Source organism: Salmo trutta, chromosome 24 (genome assembly GCF_901001165.1).
Source record: "Salmo trutta chromosome 24, fSalTru1.1, whole genome shotgun sequence".
Taxonomy (NCBI): Eukaryota; Metazoa; Chordata; class Actinopteri; order Salmoniformes; family Salmonidae; genus Salmo; species Salmo trutta.
In genome coordinates, this window is record NC_042980.1 from 32,090,907 (window position 1) to 32,107,957 (window position 17,051).

General features: G+C 40.5%; 1 protein-coding gene across 1 annotated transcript; it reads left to right on the forward strand.

Annotated features, from left to right (window-relative positions):
- The first annotated feature begins 280 nt into the window (after window positions 1–280).
- LOC115161119 (glycine receptor subunit alpha-2-like) lies at window positions 281–16,698 on the forward strand. The gene is made up of 9 exons (XM_029711874.1): window positions 281–992; window positions 2,521–2,648; window positions 6,652–6,719; window positions 8,410–8,633; window positions 12,026–12,108; window positions 12,207–12,350; window positions 12,560–12,774; window positions 13,826–13,975; window positions 14,816–16,698. Exons 1-9 carry the CDS (start codon window positions 925–927, stop codon window positions 15,092–15,094), a joined length of 1,359 nt encoding a protein of 452 aa, XP_029567734.1. The 5' UTR covers window positions 281–924; the 3' UTR covers window positions 15,095–16,698.
- Window positions 16,699–17,051: the final 353 nt, after the last annotated feature.

Below are 17,051 nucleotides of genomic sequence, written 5' to 3' on the forward strand. Positions count from 1 at the left end.
GCTAATATGGAACGTGTAAATACACAAAATATTCCTCTAGATTTTATTTTCAACATATGTTCAGATCATAGACCAATATTACATGTAATCTATACGTGTTATATCAATAGTCTTTAATTGATTCATTGAAGTGTGTTGTCAGAACCATAGTTTGTTAGGAGGTGAAACCTGGAAAACTATTGTCTGACTACAAGATTTTATGGCGCGCAACATCTGTGCGTGCAGTCCCTTCTGACCTGAGCACTTCCATATCATACCTATGTATGGACAGCTTCTAAAGGGGAATCTTACTCGAAACACAGGAGGTTGGAGCATATATAACTAGCTTGAAATTGTTTTTAAAAGGCTATCTTAGTCATTTATATGACATATTGAAAACCACGTCCTCCAGTTGTTAATGGTGCGCTTGAGTGCAAATGAACCGGGAGCTGTCTAAGTGCTGAATCTAAAGAGACGTCCACTCGTCTCCCATTCCAGCAGCGGACGGTCAACAACCCAAGGAAATATTCTTCTTCAACACCACTATACTTTAGAGACCATAGTATACTTTAGAGACCAACTGTTTTCACTGAGTTTTTGAATGAAAGTGAGATCGCCTTCCTGAAGGCTCTATATTCCGCGTCTTGTGGATATTTCTCACCTCACAACGTCTTTTCCACAGGTTATTTTTAGGTGGCAATGACTCAGAATTGATGATTCTTTACACATTATCAACAACAATACCGCACCTGGGAATCAGTGTTTTTTCAAACTAAGCTATGATCCTACGGACTGGAATGCCTCATGTGTATTCTCTGTGTTTCACGAGAACACCCAACTGCGCTTTGGTCAGAAAGAAATCGATATTTCTGCTTGGATTGTGTGTTTGACCAACATTCACATATGGAAGAAATAAAGAAGTGAAGAAATCTAAAATCAAAAGGAATGAATCGCCCCTTTATCAACGTCTTGACTGCTTTATTTGCATGTTTAATGGAGACCAACAACAGCAGGTAAGTGAATACTTAGGCTACTTTATTGGCCATGTAACGCTTTATTTTATCTAAATATAATGAGATACTTTCTTCTTTATTTGTATGTAGCCTATTCAACTGTAATGTTCATTGTTTGAAAAGGCAAAGTGCGTTGCCATTAAAACAAAGTTTAGGATACTGAGTTTCAACCTACCTCGAATGACCCAATATTTCCTCGTGGACCCTAAAGTTCCAGTGTTATTATTGGAAAATAGAAATCATTAAACTTCAATATTCAGTCAGTTGACTGAAAATAGAGTTGTTTTTACATCAGCATGTAGCCTAGTAGGCTATATGGAGCCGTCAATATCGCAGGGTAATATCTGGTATTTTGCCAAGTTAATCACTGCCTCTAACTCAGTCTGTGGGCGTTGTCAAAACGTTCAGTGGCATGTCCAGAACATTTTGAATGGGGTGGCCAAGGTGGGGCACAGACCCAGTTTAGGGGGGTCATAACATGTCTTTTTTAAGTATAATTATGATGGTTCAACATCACATTTTTTAGCTTAGGTTTGGTACATTTCCCTGTTCAAATAAATCATAAATCAATTCTGAAAATATTGTTACAGTCTTTGCATTCAAGGTCAGGATTTTATATAAGGGTATTAGCATAGAGCAGTAAATTCACTAGAAAGTGCCATTCAGAGTGCGAATTATACTGTGACATTCGAGTCATTTCTATTTTGTTTAAGGAGACCTCCTAGTAGGCATGTCATTTAACAGTACAATGTATTACCTTTTAATGTGTTATGAACACAACCAGTCATGATATTCTTATCTGATTGTCAAACAAATCACTTCAGAAAGTAGGTTAAGTAGGTTACCTGCGTAGGTTCATCTATTCCAAAATATGTCCAGCATCCAAACAGTGCACTGTGCACCAGTCATTTGAATAGAAAGGGACATCTATTACAAACACCATGTGTAATGACATTCAGCCTACAAAGTGATGTGTATTCATGGATGCCAAGGGAAGCCAGGCTTCCCCAAAAAGGTAATCAATAAAGCAAATAAATGATTTCTCATTGGTGACTATCTGTGTTTCATAATTTCCCTTGAATTCGCATGAGGCTGAATCTATTTCACCAGAGAAAGCATCAGAGCAAGGCAAACAGCGCCCCTCTGTCTTAGTATCTGTAGCTCACCTTGGGCCACCCCCTGGACACCACTGAAAACGCTGTCAAATTCCCTTGTAGCCTATGTGTCAGAGTAATTTTATTTCTAAATGTGTATAGCCTATATGTATACAATGAGGACAGTCACAAAGCCAACTCTCCAATACAGTGGTAATAAACTTAAAGCACACCGTGTCTGCCAAGGTGTTCCTTCACTATTGGAATCCTTCCTAATCATATCATTTGAATCTAATTTGTGTTTCTCTGCATGCCTATACACCAGTATGCAGATGAGCTTCCTATTTGGTTGAGATCTAGTAGAAATGGTTTCACCACACTTTGACTTCTGACTGAGCAAGTAAGTGTTTTATTTGACCCTTTGTTTGTCACAGGGTGGTGGATGCCAAGGAGCATGAGTCCAGATCAGGATCTACTACTAACTTGTCTCCCTCAGACTTTCTGGACTCATTAATGGGTAGAACATCTGGTTATGATGCACGAATACGACCAAACTTCAAAGGTTGGTTTATATTTTACTTTTTAATAGTTCCTTAGAATTTGAGTGTGGATTGGAAAATATTCACCTAAAATGCATCTGGGATATCAGTGTACGCACCCATATCTATACTGAGTATACAAAACATTAAGAACACCTGCTCTTTCCATGACATAGACTGACCCGTTGAATCCAGGTGAAAGCTATGATGCCTTAATGATTCACTTGTTAAATCCACTCCAATCAATGTAGATGAAGGGGAGAGGTTAAAGGTTAAAGAAGGCTTTTTTAAACTTGAGACAATTGAGACATGGCTTGTGTATTTGTGACATTCAGAGGGTGAATGGGCAACACAAAATATTAAAGTGCCTTTGAGCGGGGTATGGTAGTAGGTGCCAGGCACATCGGATTGCTGCAGGGTTTTTCATGCTCAACAGTTTCCCATGTGTATCAAGAATGGTCCACCACCCAAAGGACATCCAGCCAACATGAAACAACGGTGGGAAGCATTGGAGTCAACATGGGCCAGCATCCATGTGGAACGCTTTCGACACCTTGTAGAGTCCATGAATTGAGGCTGAGGGCAATAGGGGGTGCAACTCAATATTAGGAAGGTGTTCCTAATGTTTGGTATACTCAGTGTATATTACTAATGTACTGACACCCCATGCATAATGATGTATACATTCTCAATTCAATAAGGCACATAATGAACAATGCATTTTAGTCTATTGGTAAACCCCCCCCCCCCCCCTTAATGATTTAAAGAAGAATGGCTATCAATCACCCCTGTAGACAGTGACATCATCATCCATGTAGGATTTATGCGATTGCGATATGGAACATGAAAGGCTCAGAGCAGAGCCGAGCAGGAGGTAGATCGTTTTGTATCTCAGCCCACCATCACCCTAGCCTGGCTGACACGACGCACGTGACTCACACTGGTCTGATTGGTTCTTTCAAATGTTTGTTTCTTCCCTGGGGGTGTTGAGATCTCACAATGTTTTTGATTTTAAAATCCAACAATTGCATTGGGGGCTGTGTGTGGTTGTTCATGTGGGTGTTTTAGTGAGAAAACAAAGAGGAGAACCAATAAGTAAAAAAGCACATCCCCTTCATTATAAACGCATCCTGCCCACATCTAGACTCTGAAGTCAGGAGGACTTTGATTTAGGTGTTAGCCATAGCACTATCACCCATTATAACACACAATATAGCTATTTCTTCAATTGTCATTTATATTGTCCAACAGCTATATTAAACATCCGTATTCAAGACAGAAACAACAACAATAATGAGGTATAGATGTAGGCCCAAAACAACAGTGGTGCCACAGTGACAGCCGCAGATGAGGGATGGGGTCCCTCTGGCCAGGCTGCTGAGTTCCTCTATTGTTGTGTTGTGGTGCGGGTGAGAGACATCATCTGTCACTGTGATGGATGTGAGTAAGGAGAGGGAACGGAACTCATTGGTGTGGCTCAGGTTGGCAGGTGGGTATGGAGACAGGCAGGGCGGGCGGGCAGGAAGGGGCATACCCCAGACAGGGAGGCAGGCATGCAGGCAGACCCCAGGCTGGGACACTAGTGGTTGAACTGTGCTGGAGAGAAGGCCACTGTGAGGAGATTAGCACAGGAAACACAGTCTGAGATTGGTCAGCAAGACTCAGCCTTCACCCAGAAACACTGGCCCAGATCTACCCACTCCATCTGGGAGAATAGGAAACAAGTGTACACAAGATCTCAGAAATGGACTCGAGATCAGGGGAAGACTTCACTGTTTTATGCTGGCATTTTTTTTTAGGAAATCCAGAAACTATTTTTATCAGTATATGTAAGAATGCTGGAGTTGTGTGTAGAGGAAATTAAAAGTACTGGAATGAAGAAAATGATCTTACCTTGTCTGGTATATTGGTGAGTTCAATCTTCTGGTCGACAGAGTATTCCAGTCTAATGAGGCAGTCTAATGAGAGCAGTTTTATACAATTGTACTGCAGTTCCTCACTGTTTCTACAATCAGCAATTCTTCCATTTATTAGGCAGCAAGAACAAAACACACACACACACACACACACACACACACACACACACACACACACACACACACACACACACACACACACACACACACACACACACACACACACACACACACACACACATACACACACCCACACACAGACACAGACACACACACACAGACACAGACACATACACACACGTAAAGTAAACAGGCATACACATAGATTCTGTTATTTATCACCTACCTATCATACTGTCACAACTATACCCCACAGTGCTGCTGGAGCTTGACCTACATTTGCCTGCCAAGGTTGTTGTGTGGAGTTATTCCGTTACATTTTTCTGTTACTGACGTTAAATGCAGTTGCCCGACTACAAACTGAGCCGAATATTAATACCACCACGTCACATGCAATATTGATGAGGAATACACAGGGGAAGGGCTATGAACTCACAACTTCACTTAACAACACAGAGACCTCTCTCTCTCTCCCTGGCTGGCATTATTGTTTTTATTCAAGACAGTGTTACTGTATCGGATAGAAAGTGTCAAAAACTGCTTTTCAGTCATTCTGTGACCTCATAGATAGCAGTAGAATGCTTGTGAAACTAAGTTGACTGTTCTGCTCATGATTGTTTCATAAGAAACATGTGCCATTGTTTCTAATGCCAGTGTGTGTGTGTGTGTGTGTGTGTGTGTGTGTGTGTGTGTGTGTGTGTGTGTGTGTGTGTGTGTGTGTGTGTGTGTGTGTGTGTGTGTGTGTGTGTGTGTGTGTGTGTGTGTGTGTGTGTGTGTGTTGGCGTATGTCTCTCAGCATGTGTTTTTGTTTATCTGTTTTTTAACCCTATCAAGTAAAACATTCCTTGTCATCCTCATTGTGTTAGTCAATCACTAGTACCAGTTAGCATAAGCAGGCAACATCCTTTTGATTGAACTAAGTAAACATTTATGAAAGATACCACTGTTTGTTGAATATTGGAGTTGACCCTGACATTTCTAACTATTACTGTACCAGGCCTGCTGTTGAAGACAAACGGCCGGTGATGAGATTAGTCAATGACTAGTGCAGCTGTTATGACTTGCCTGGGGTGCTTAGGAGAATAACAAGCCTTGTTTATGTTGACAGAAAAACATTCTAGGAGAATAACAGGCCTTGTTTATGTTGACAGAAAAACATACTAGGAGAATAACAAGCCTTGTTTATGTTCACAGAAAAACATACTAGGAGAACAACAGGCCTTGTTTATGTTGACAGAAAAACATACTAGGAGAATAACAAGCCTTGTTTATGTTGACAGAAAAACATACTAGGAGAATAACAAGCCTTGTTTATGTTGACAGAAAAACATACTAGGAGAATAACAAGCCTTGTTTATGTTGACAGAAAAACATACTAGGAGAATAGCAAGCCTTGTTTATGTTGACAGAAAAACATACTAGGAGAATAACAAGCCTTGTTTATGTTGACAGAAAAACATTCTAGAAGAATAACAGGCCTTGTTTATGTTGACAGAAAAACATACTAGGAGAATAACAAGCCTTGTTTATGTTGACAGAAAAACATTCTAGAAGAATAACAGGCCTTGTTTATGTTGACAGAAAAACATACTAGGAGAATAACAGGCCCTGTTTATGTTGACATATATACATACAGCCCATATTGTGGTGGTAGATAGGGAATAAAGCACATGCTCGCTTTCACAACTAATTACACTCAGATTACTGTACATCCAACAGATATTGCACTGCTATCATCCTCAAACTCCCTCCTCTCTATTTGCTAAACCAACCAGTGGAGATGGCACATGATGATTAAGTACAAAAAAACATCTTGACTTTTTCTTGTCACGTCATTCTCATTCCATTTCACAGGTCCCCCTGTAAACGTTACATGCAATATTTTTATCAACAGTTTGGGCTCGGTCACAGAGACCAGCATGGTAAGTGTTCTTGCTTAATCTCTTCTCTGTCAAACATGTCAATGTGTTATCTATCCTCCAACCTGCAGGTCCCCCAGTTAATGTTACCTGCAACATATTTATCAACAGCTTTGGTTCTATAGCAGAAACTACAATGGTGAGTTGGAGCATTGTGCTTGGCCATGTTATCTACATTTACATTTGACATTTAGTCATTTAGCAGACGCTCTTATCCATAACGACTTACAGGAGCAATTACGGTTAAATGCCTTGCTCAAGGGCACATCGGCATATTTTTCACATAGTCGGCCCGGGGATTCAAACCAGCAACCTTTTGGTTACTGGCCAAATGCTCTTAAACTACAGCCTTGCTCTTATGCTCCTCTGGAGTTTAAGATTGAAATCATCCAATTTCTTTAGTGTTCATGAGTTCATTTTCCTTTTAGTTTATGGATGTTTTGAACTTTTGCTTCTTCATGTGAAATGATTCACTTTGACCCATCTCCATAGTCTATTGGCGGCTCCACGGTGAAATAGCACACAGACACTGTGCACCACAATTGAATCAAATATCTTTCACATTATACCCAAGGCAATATCGTATTGCTATTCCCATGACACTCCCTTGTGCATGTGTTGGATTAGTTCTGTTTTAATAATTCACACAGTGAATGCCAGCACATAATTCACTTTAAATGCAGCCAATAGCTGTTGGTTTGATGTCTTAGGGCCTGAGAATTAAGCATGTTGATCGGTTGTAATGTCCCATCGACATCCAACTGCCCAAGGGGTAAACAATATCAAAGCTGGAATCCACATTGAGATCCTATTCAATAACTACTCTCGCAATGCATTCATAATTAGTTAGAACTTTGTTCATTGAATGCTTGCAATTTTTGGTAGACAATCTTTGCCAAAGTTAATCAACAGACGAGCCGGGTTTCTAACACTTGTCCACAGTTGTTCGATAACTCTTCACTCATAGACATACACATCTGGGACCACCAATTCACTGCTGCCTACTGAATAGGTCTGTTCTAAGAGGGAGAGAAAAGGCATCTAATCCAATGCAATCTGTTCATTCGTTTCTAACTGGATCTTCACACTTCAATGGAGTTTCTTGTTCTACTATTCACACAAACATCATCTATCTCCTATAACGACCATTTAGCAATGATAATTCATGAGGAATCTGATCATATAGATCAAGTAACTAAATTATATTTATGAATTCAATTTTATTAGATTGCTCCTTTCAATACATGTGTATCTATTGCTGCATTAACTCTTAAGTTGTTATTTGGATTTTAGATGACGGTATTGTGTGGTGATTTACAAGCATACAAATATGCATTGAAATCCATGCATTGTATCCATTTATTCATGCTATTTTTTTATCATATTACAGTTCTGTGTAAAAACGAGGAGCAATTTCTCTGGTTAAAGTTTTGTGGCACCACTTTAATTTGTGGTAGTGTCACAGTCAAAGTGTCAGAATTGTATTAGCATTTTACTATTAGTATTAATATTATTTATTGTATCATTGGTGCTTTATTAGTGCCTTAGTGCCAAATGACTTGAGGTGATACTGCATGTCACTATGATGGAACAAAAATCTGAGGCAGGCACTTGGCCTACATATTGACAAGACAATGTTATTTTGTATTAGTGGCTCTATCATTCTAAATATGTAATAGTCTATAGCAAAATTATTCTCGTTTTCACTGACTGTGTGACACAATATATTCTGGTCTCCAAAATTATAGTACTGTATATTTAACGGAGATAGACAGTAGTTTATATGTCAAAGTAAAGCAGTTTAAAGCTGATTTCACTATTTCCCCAAGGATTACAGAGTGAACATCTTCCTGCGACAGAAGTGGAGAGACCCTCGGTTGGCATACAGCAAATACCCAGACTCCTCTCTTGACCTGGACCCGTCCATGTTGGATTCTATTTGGAAACCTGACCTGTTCTTCGCCAACGAGAAAGGCGCCAACTTTCATGATGTCACCACAGACAACAAGCTCCTGAGGGTCTTCAAAGATGGGACCGTCCTGTACAGTATCAGGTCAGATGTGGGGCATGCATTGAATGGTGGGCTCAACTCTATTTCTCTGGGAAATTAGTGCAATAGTTTTAAAGGATGTCGAATGAGGTCATGTTTTAACATTCCCTGTTGGAAACATCCAAACAAAGAATAGATTCAAATCCAGTGAAATTTCAGCAGAGTCAGAGATTCCCTTCAACGTTAGTCTACCTCCAGGCCCTTCACGCACTTGTAATTACTTTTGAAAGAAACAAGTTTCTACATCCAAGACTACCTCTCAGGTTTAATGGGATTCATCTCAATAAAGTATTCAGTCACCTGGAGGAATTGGATGCAATATGATCTCATTAAGAGTACATAGAAACACAAACCACTAGAGTATCCAAAGGCTACAGGGAATTTCTCTCCAGATGTTTAGAATACGTTCAGGGAAGGCGTATAGAAATAACCCACTCATCTAGGCTATTCATTTCCCTGGGCATTTGCTACAAGTCAATATGCTTCATCCCTAGCGTTGCGCAGGATCAGTAAAATGGAATCACTTCAAAGTAAATGCAGCCCACTCGTAGTAGATGAGACATGTTACATTTTAGTCATTCAGCCAACGCTCTTATCCAGAGCGACTTACAGGATCAATTAGGGTTAATTGCCTTGCTCAAGGACACATCAACACATTTTTCACCTATTCGGCTCGGGAATTCGAACCAGCAACCTTTCAGTTACTGGCCCAACACTCTTAACTGTTAGGCTACCTGCCAATTGCCCCCTCTTACGAAAACCACTACTACACTTGAGCACAAATCTGTGCTACAAGATATGAAAATACATTACATTTTATTTCATTTCAATATCACTTCAGTCACACCACTCCTCCTTAGATTCACACCTCGAAGCAGCGGAATAATGCAGCTCTATTTGGTGTCCAGTTGGAGAGCTGATTCAGGCGGTGGAGCCTAGGTGTGGAGGGAGGCAAGGGGATTCTGAGAGAACAGATGAAAGAAAGGTGGTTAGTCGCTCTCACCATTCATGAGAGAAGAGATGAGAGAGGGAGCAGACTGCTGATGACAATACATCTCAGAGACGGTCCAGTAATAAAAGTGTGATAAGAACCTGCTGTGTGGGAGGAGGAGGCTCTCTCAGAGGAAAAGGAAGGAAGGAGAAAGAGCATTCGCTGCTGCCGAGGAGCATATGCTTAGTACATACAGTTGAAGTCGGATGTTTACGTACACTTAGGTTGGAGTCATTAAAACTCGTTTTACAACCACTCCACAAATTTCTTGTTAACAAACTATAGTTTTGGCAAGTCGGTTAGAACATCAATTACTTGTGACACAAGTCATTTTTCCAACAATTGTTTACAGACAGATTATTTCACTTATTTTTACATTTACATTTTAGTCATTTAGCAGACGCTCTTATCCAGAGCAACTTACAGTAGTGAATGCATACATTTCATACAATTTCACAATTTTTTTTTTTCCTGTGCTGGCCCCCCGTGGGAATCTAACCCACAACCCTGGTGTTGCAAACACCATGCTCTACCAACTGAGCTACAGGGAAGGCTATAACTCACTTATAACTCACTGTATCACAATTCCAGTGGGTCAGAAGTTTACATACACTAAGTTGACTGTGCCTTTAAACAGCTTGGAAAATTCCAGAAAATGATGTCATGGCTTTAGAAGCGTCTGATAAGCTTATTGACATCATTTGAGTCAATTCGAGGTGTACCTGTGGATGTATTTCAGGGCTTACCTTTCAAACTCAGTGCCCCTTTGCTTGACATAGGAAAATCAAAAGAAATCAGCCAAGACCACAGAAAAAAAATTGTCGACCTCCACAAGTCTGGTTCATCCTTGGGAGCAATTTCCAAACGCCTGAAGGTACCACGTTCATCTGTACAAACAATAGTATGCAAGTATAAACACCATGAGACCACACAGCCGTCATACCGCTCAGGAAGGAGACGCGTTCTGTTTCTTAGAGATGACCGTACTTTGGTGCGAAAAGTGAAAATCAATCCCAGAACAACAGCGAATGACCCTGTGAAGATGCTGGAGGAAACCGGTACAAAAGTATCTATATCTACAGTAAAACGAGTCCTATATCGACATAACCTGAAAGGCTGCTCAGCAAGGAAGAAGCCACTGCTCCAAAATTGCCATAAAAAAGCCAGACTACAGATTGCAACTGCACATGGGGACAAAGATCCTAATTTTTGGAAAATGTCCTCTGGTCTGATGAAACAAAAATAGAACTGTTTGGCCATAATGACCATCGTTATGTTTGGAGGAAAAAGGGGGAGGCTTGCAAGCCGAAGAACACCATCCCAACCGTAAAGCATTGGGGTGGTAGCATCATGTTGTGGGGGTGCTTTGCTGCAGGAGGGACTGGTGCACTTCACAAAATAGATGGCATCATGAGGGAGGAAAATGATGTGGATATATTGAAGCAACATCTCAAGACATCAGTCAGGAAGTTAAAGCTTGGTCGCAAATGGGTCTTCCAAATGGACAATGACCCCAAGCATATTTCCAAAGTTGTGGCAAAATGGCTTAAGGACAACAAAATCAAGGTTTTGGAGTGGCCATCACAAAGCCCTGACCTCAACCCTATAGGAAATGTGTGGGCAGAACTGAAAAAGAGTGTGCGAGCAAGGAGGCCTACAAACCAGACTCAGTTACACCAGCTCTGTCAGGAGGAATGGGCCAAAATTCACCCAACTTTTTGTGGGAAGCTTGTGGAAGGCTACCCGAAACATTTGACCCAAGTTAAACAATTTAAAGGCAATGCTACTAAATACTAATTGAGTATATGTAAACTTCTGACCCACTGGGAATGTGATGAAAGAAATAAAAGCTGAAATAAATCATTCTCTCTACTATTATTCTGACATGTCACATTTTTAAAATAAAGTGGTGATCCTAACTGACCAAAGACAGGGAATTTTTACTAGGATTAAATGTCAGGAATTGTGAAAAACTGAGTTTAAATGTATTTGACTAAGGTGTATGTAAACTTCTGACTTCAACTGTACTTTATACAGTCACACAGTAGGTATACATTGTAGGGAGCATGTATTTTAGTCTCACTTGAAACAGTAAACAATTAGAAAAAAATGCAGAAGAAATATGTGTTCCGTGTAAGATTTTTTTATTTAACAGTAAATTTATCTGTTGAGTGAGGTATAGAGCATGCTAATCTAATAACTACAATGAAAAATAAATCCTGTTGTTTTTACAGTAACTTACTGGCGGCCAGTTACCTGTAAGTTACTGTAAAAAAAGGTACAGTATGTTACCGTACATTCCTAAGATACCTTGGTTTAACAGTACATTACTGTAACATTTTCATAGGCTTTATTTGTACATTGCACGGTTGTTTCATGACTTTTACACACCTCTTCCTCAAAGGTTGACTCTCATTCTATCTTGTCCGATGGATCTGAAGAACTTTCCCATGGACATGCAGATCTGTACCATGCAACTGGAGAGCTGTAAGTGTCTGCTCCTTACAACTCACATGGTAAAGCACATGCAATATGGTTTGTGAAAATGCAATAACATATCAAACATATTTGCTGTGTTCATTCAGTTGGCTACACCATGAATGATTTGATCTTTGAGTGGGAGAGCAAGGACAAAAATCCTGTACAGGTGGCGACTGGGCTGACCCTCCCCCAGTTCATCATGAGAGATGAGAAGGAGCTTGGCTACTGTACCAAAAGCTACAACACAGGTCAGAGAGCCACACACACACACACACACACACACACACACACACACACACACACACACACACACACACACACACACACACACACACACACACACACACACACACACACACACACACACACGCAACCACTCACATATGGACACACACACACACCACATCTCTCACCACACCGTCCCTGATCTGAGGTGTCAGTGTGTTTTGTTCTCCAGGTAAATTCACCTGCATTGAGGTGAAGTTCCACTTGGAGAGACAGATGGGTTACTACCTGATCCAGATGTACATCCCCAGCCTCCTCATCGTCATCCTGTCCTGGGTCTCCTTCTGGATCAACATGGACGCCGCGCCCGCCAGGGTGGCACTGGGCATCACCACCGTGCTCACCATGACAACCCAGAGCTCCGGCTCCCGAGCCTCCCTTCCTAAGGTAAGCCTGTTAATCCAAGCAGTAACAGGATGAGCAGACAATCTGATGGAGGAGAGAGGAGGGTCAATGGGCCATGTTCAGATCAATCAACCTTTCATTTTCCACCCATGTTAGAAGTCATACATACTGTAATCAGATACTGTTCATGAAATGTAAATATGCCTATGATTGAAGTCTCCGTGCATCACTGAATTCTGACTCAGATTTAAGTATCCTATGGATACATAAGCAATCAATGGATTTACAGTATATCAAGAGAATAACAATGTAAATGATTTCATTTTTAATCAATAAGTTGTAAAAACAGAGAATACTATTTAACATGATATAATGTTACTAAATCAAACAGTAGTGAATACACTACGACTGTACATGGTCAAATATACAAAATTAGTATTCACACTTACGCTAGCAAGAGTGCTTCAGCGTGAGTCATCTCTTGAAAATCAATCATTCTCTCACACTTTGGCCCATGACCACATCAGAGGCCCACATGAAAGAGACACACACTAATAAATATTTAGAGAGAGGTCTTTGAGAGGCCCAACTCAGAACAACAAGAGCTCAATATACCTTAAGAGCACTCGACAATGTAAAGTTGTTTTCTCTCCATGCAAATGACCTGTCATTTAGAGACAGAGACGAGGTCACTGTATGAGGAATAAGAGGACATCCTTTAGAGTCTACCCTTCATCTCATCTCCGGCATGGACATAGATTAAATAGACCGATAAAGGCTCCGGTCGAGCTGCTACTGTTTCGATTGTGTTACTTTGGTAATTAAAGCAACAATTATTTCCTTCCAGCGTTATCGCTGAAAATCGCTGATATCAACATGAGTTTTGAGAGTTTAAAGCACTCGTTAACAAATACCACCCCCTTAATTATGGTGATTTAGAATTTACAGCAACTCTGATTAACATAAAAAAGGATGTCATTGAGAGAATATTATATTCCCATTGAAATGTTAATTGAACGAGGCATTGTGAAGACAGCACATGAAAGGATTATTCATTCCCAGTAAATTACTGTTTGTTTGGTTCTTGTCACAGGTCTCCTATGTGAAGGCCATTGATATCTGGATGGCCGTGTGTCTTCTGTTTGTATTTGCTGCCCTACTGGAATACGCTGGGGTTAACTTTGTCTCCAGGCAACAGAAGGAGTTCCTTCGCTTGAGGCGAAGACAGAGGCGGACTCACAGGGTAAATAAACACTCTAGGCTTGAGGATAATTCCCTATAAAACAGTCACTGCAAAGCCCAGACTCATGACCACAGGAGTTTCGTGGCACCTTAATTGGGGAGGACGGGCTCGTGAGAATAAGTGGAATGGTATCAAATACATTCAATTCGCTCTGTTCCGGCTATTATTATGAGCCGTCCTCCCCTCAGCAGCCTCCTGTGCTCATGACTGAACCATTTGTAAGGAGTGGGAGTTCCACTCTAGTAATTTTTCATTGCTATAGAAGAGATAGTGGAGAAACAGGAAAGATGGAGAAAATGTGTTAAAAATGCGATATGGGACCGGGATTCAACCGATCCCACACTCACACAGACTTACATGCACCAAAGGTGGTGCCAGAAACTTTTAGACCAAATCCCAGAGCCTCATGACTGAACATATGAACGGTGTCTTAAAAGGGAGTGTGACATGAAGGAACTGCGTTGAATGAACATTTACAGTAGGGCAGTCAGAGACTGATATTAAGTTGGCCATTTTTAAGGAAATGTGTGTCAGGTTATTTGAGGCTATCTAGGTGTCAGCTTGTTGTTGCTGCAGCGCAGGAACGGAGGGTGTAATATCTGGGAGATTCAGCTGTGTCCCCTGTGTTAATGAAGCCGCTGTAGATGTCGCCTGGAGGCATCCTCAGGTAAAGGGTACAACACCTGAGTCACAGCCCAAGAAAAGGACGCAAGAACATGGCTACTGGTCATACACTACAATGTCATAGTGTGTGTGCACATGGGATTGTGTCTGAAAGTCTTTCTCTCCATTGAACAGAGGCATACTCACTGTGGGTCTGTCTTTGTTTTGTTTCACCAGGATGACGACATGAGTGATGGCTTCAATTACTCGGGTTACGGCATGACTCAGTGTCTGAAGGATGGGTCAGCTGTTAAAAACGCTGTCCCAAACCCCGGCCCAGCACCACCAACCTCTAAAGAAAAAGAGGTGATAAGGAAAAGGTTTGTGGACAGGGCCAAGAGGATTGACACTGTGTCCCGAGCAGCCTTCCCTATGGCCTTCCTCCTCTTCAACATCTTCTATTGGATAACATACAAGGTCATCAGGCATGAGGACATTGGCATGCAGTCAGGGTAGTCGCTCTGCCCTGCAGGTTTTACCTATGGAACTCTCTCTCTTTCTCTATCATTTCTCTAAATGAGAAACGCTAGGACAGCACAGTGAGACTAATGTATCTTATGGGACTATACATGGAGGAGAGGCACAGGGATGTTGATGGTGTTGGTGTTCTTTCAGGGAAAATTGATAGGTGTTCATGCAAAATCTAAAATACTAATGCACATGTTTAAGATTAACAATTGAACAATTAGTGAGTAACAGATGTATGTTTTCGATGTGTTCCTGTGAGCTAATGCCTCCTGGAGATTCTAATGGGTTTTTACTCAAGGCACAGAACAATGATGTAAAAAGGTGGACCAAATTTTATGAGACAATTCTGACTTTGCATTTGTACAACCTTGCAATGGAGCAACATTCCATGGATTTGTATGTGCAGTAGTCTGGGCTTTATAGTTAAGGTTGGACGTTTGTGTGGTGAAAACAAAAGTTTAATAAAAAGGTTGATTAGAGCAGTTTTATACAATTGTACTGCAGTTCCTCACTGTTTCTACAAGCAGCAATTCTTCAGTTTATTAGGCAGCGAACACAATACACACACACACACACACACCATATAAGGCCTACATCTGTTTATATTACAGATGAATTTTCCAGGTCGATATGGTTTTACAGTTGAGTGTAAGTTTTGTAAATTTAACTGTAATGAAATGTTTATTGTAATGAAGGCAGATGACATGTTTCTAAAACAAAGATTTCTACTTCTAAAGATTCCTCTGAGGACTGTTGAATGCATCCCCTCACTTCCACACTGCAGTGCCCTCTTTGGGCAGTACGTATTACAGTTGACATTGTATACTATACAGTATTGCAACTATGAAGTAGATCTTCATAACTAGGGCCTTGTGTTTTGGTAAATCATGTCACATGACCTAGATTTGAACCTTTATTTAAAGCTTTTTCAACAAACGGTCCCCTTTTCGTTTTATGTCAGATGGTACAGCACATTGTTTAGACAATTGCTTTCATTTTTGTGTGAAATTCACATTTCTGGAAAAGGCTTAAAGGTGCATTATGCCGAAATCACTCCGCCATTTCCTGGTTCCAAAATTATGAATTGTTTGCCTAATTTCCTATTAAGTGACAAACAAGCAAGTATAGTGTTGATAATCATTGTACCATCTAAACTGCTGTAAAATATATTTTCCATAACCAAGAATATTGTATTTTCAGCTGTTTCAAGCCGAAAGTAAAAGACTAAAAAAACTCTACTTAAAAACGGGACGCATAGAAATAGCGTACATAGAACATATCCACCGCTTCTTAGACTTGCTTTCAATGAAAATGACAGATGTATAACTCACATTTCTATGTGAATTTTATCAGGTCGCCCCAAAACATATTGCATCTTTAAAATAAAAGATTAAAATCTAGGTCATGTGACATGATAGCCAAAAACACAGAGCACTTCTCATAACACATAATAGTATAGAGCAGTTATTGATCCTTGCACTTCTGACATAATATGAGGAAAGTTTTTTCTTGAATGGTGTTTCTGAAAAAGGTTGTTTATTAAACTGTACATGAATAAAGTTGAGTGTGCACCACACATACGCTCTCCCTCATCATGGTCATGTGTTACTGTATTGTCCCATCTTCAAACAGGTTGTCATATCTTTAGATGATGTGTACTGTCTTTTTGGAACTAGCTGACCACATTTTAGAAGAATGATTATGATGCAGACTACAGAGTTGAATATTTCTAGAGTGATGGCAACAAGGAATCAATACTGATGAATAATGATTACAGGCAAACCAAGAGCAGACATTACTATATTAACTTGGGAAGAGAGAAGGTTAGAGGAGAGAAAAATCAACAACTGTCCTTTCTTCTTACCTGGCCAATGACTCAGGGTGACTGCTGAAGCCTGGCTGGGCTCTCTCTCTCTCCAGGTCTCACCGTGTGACACAGACCCGG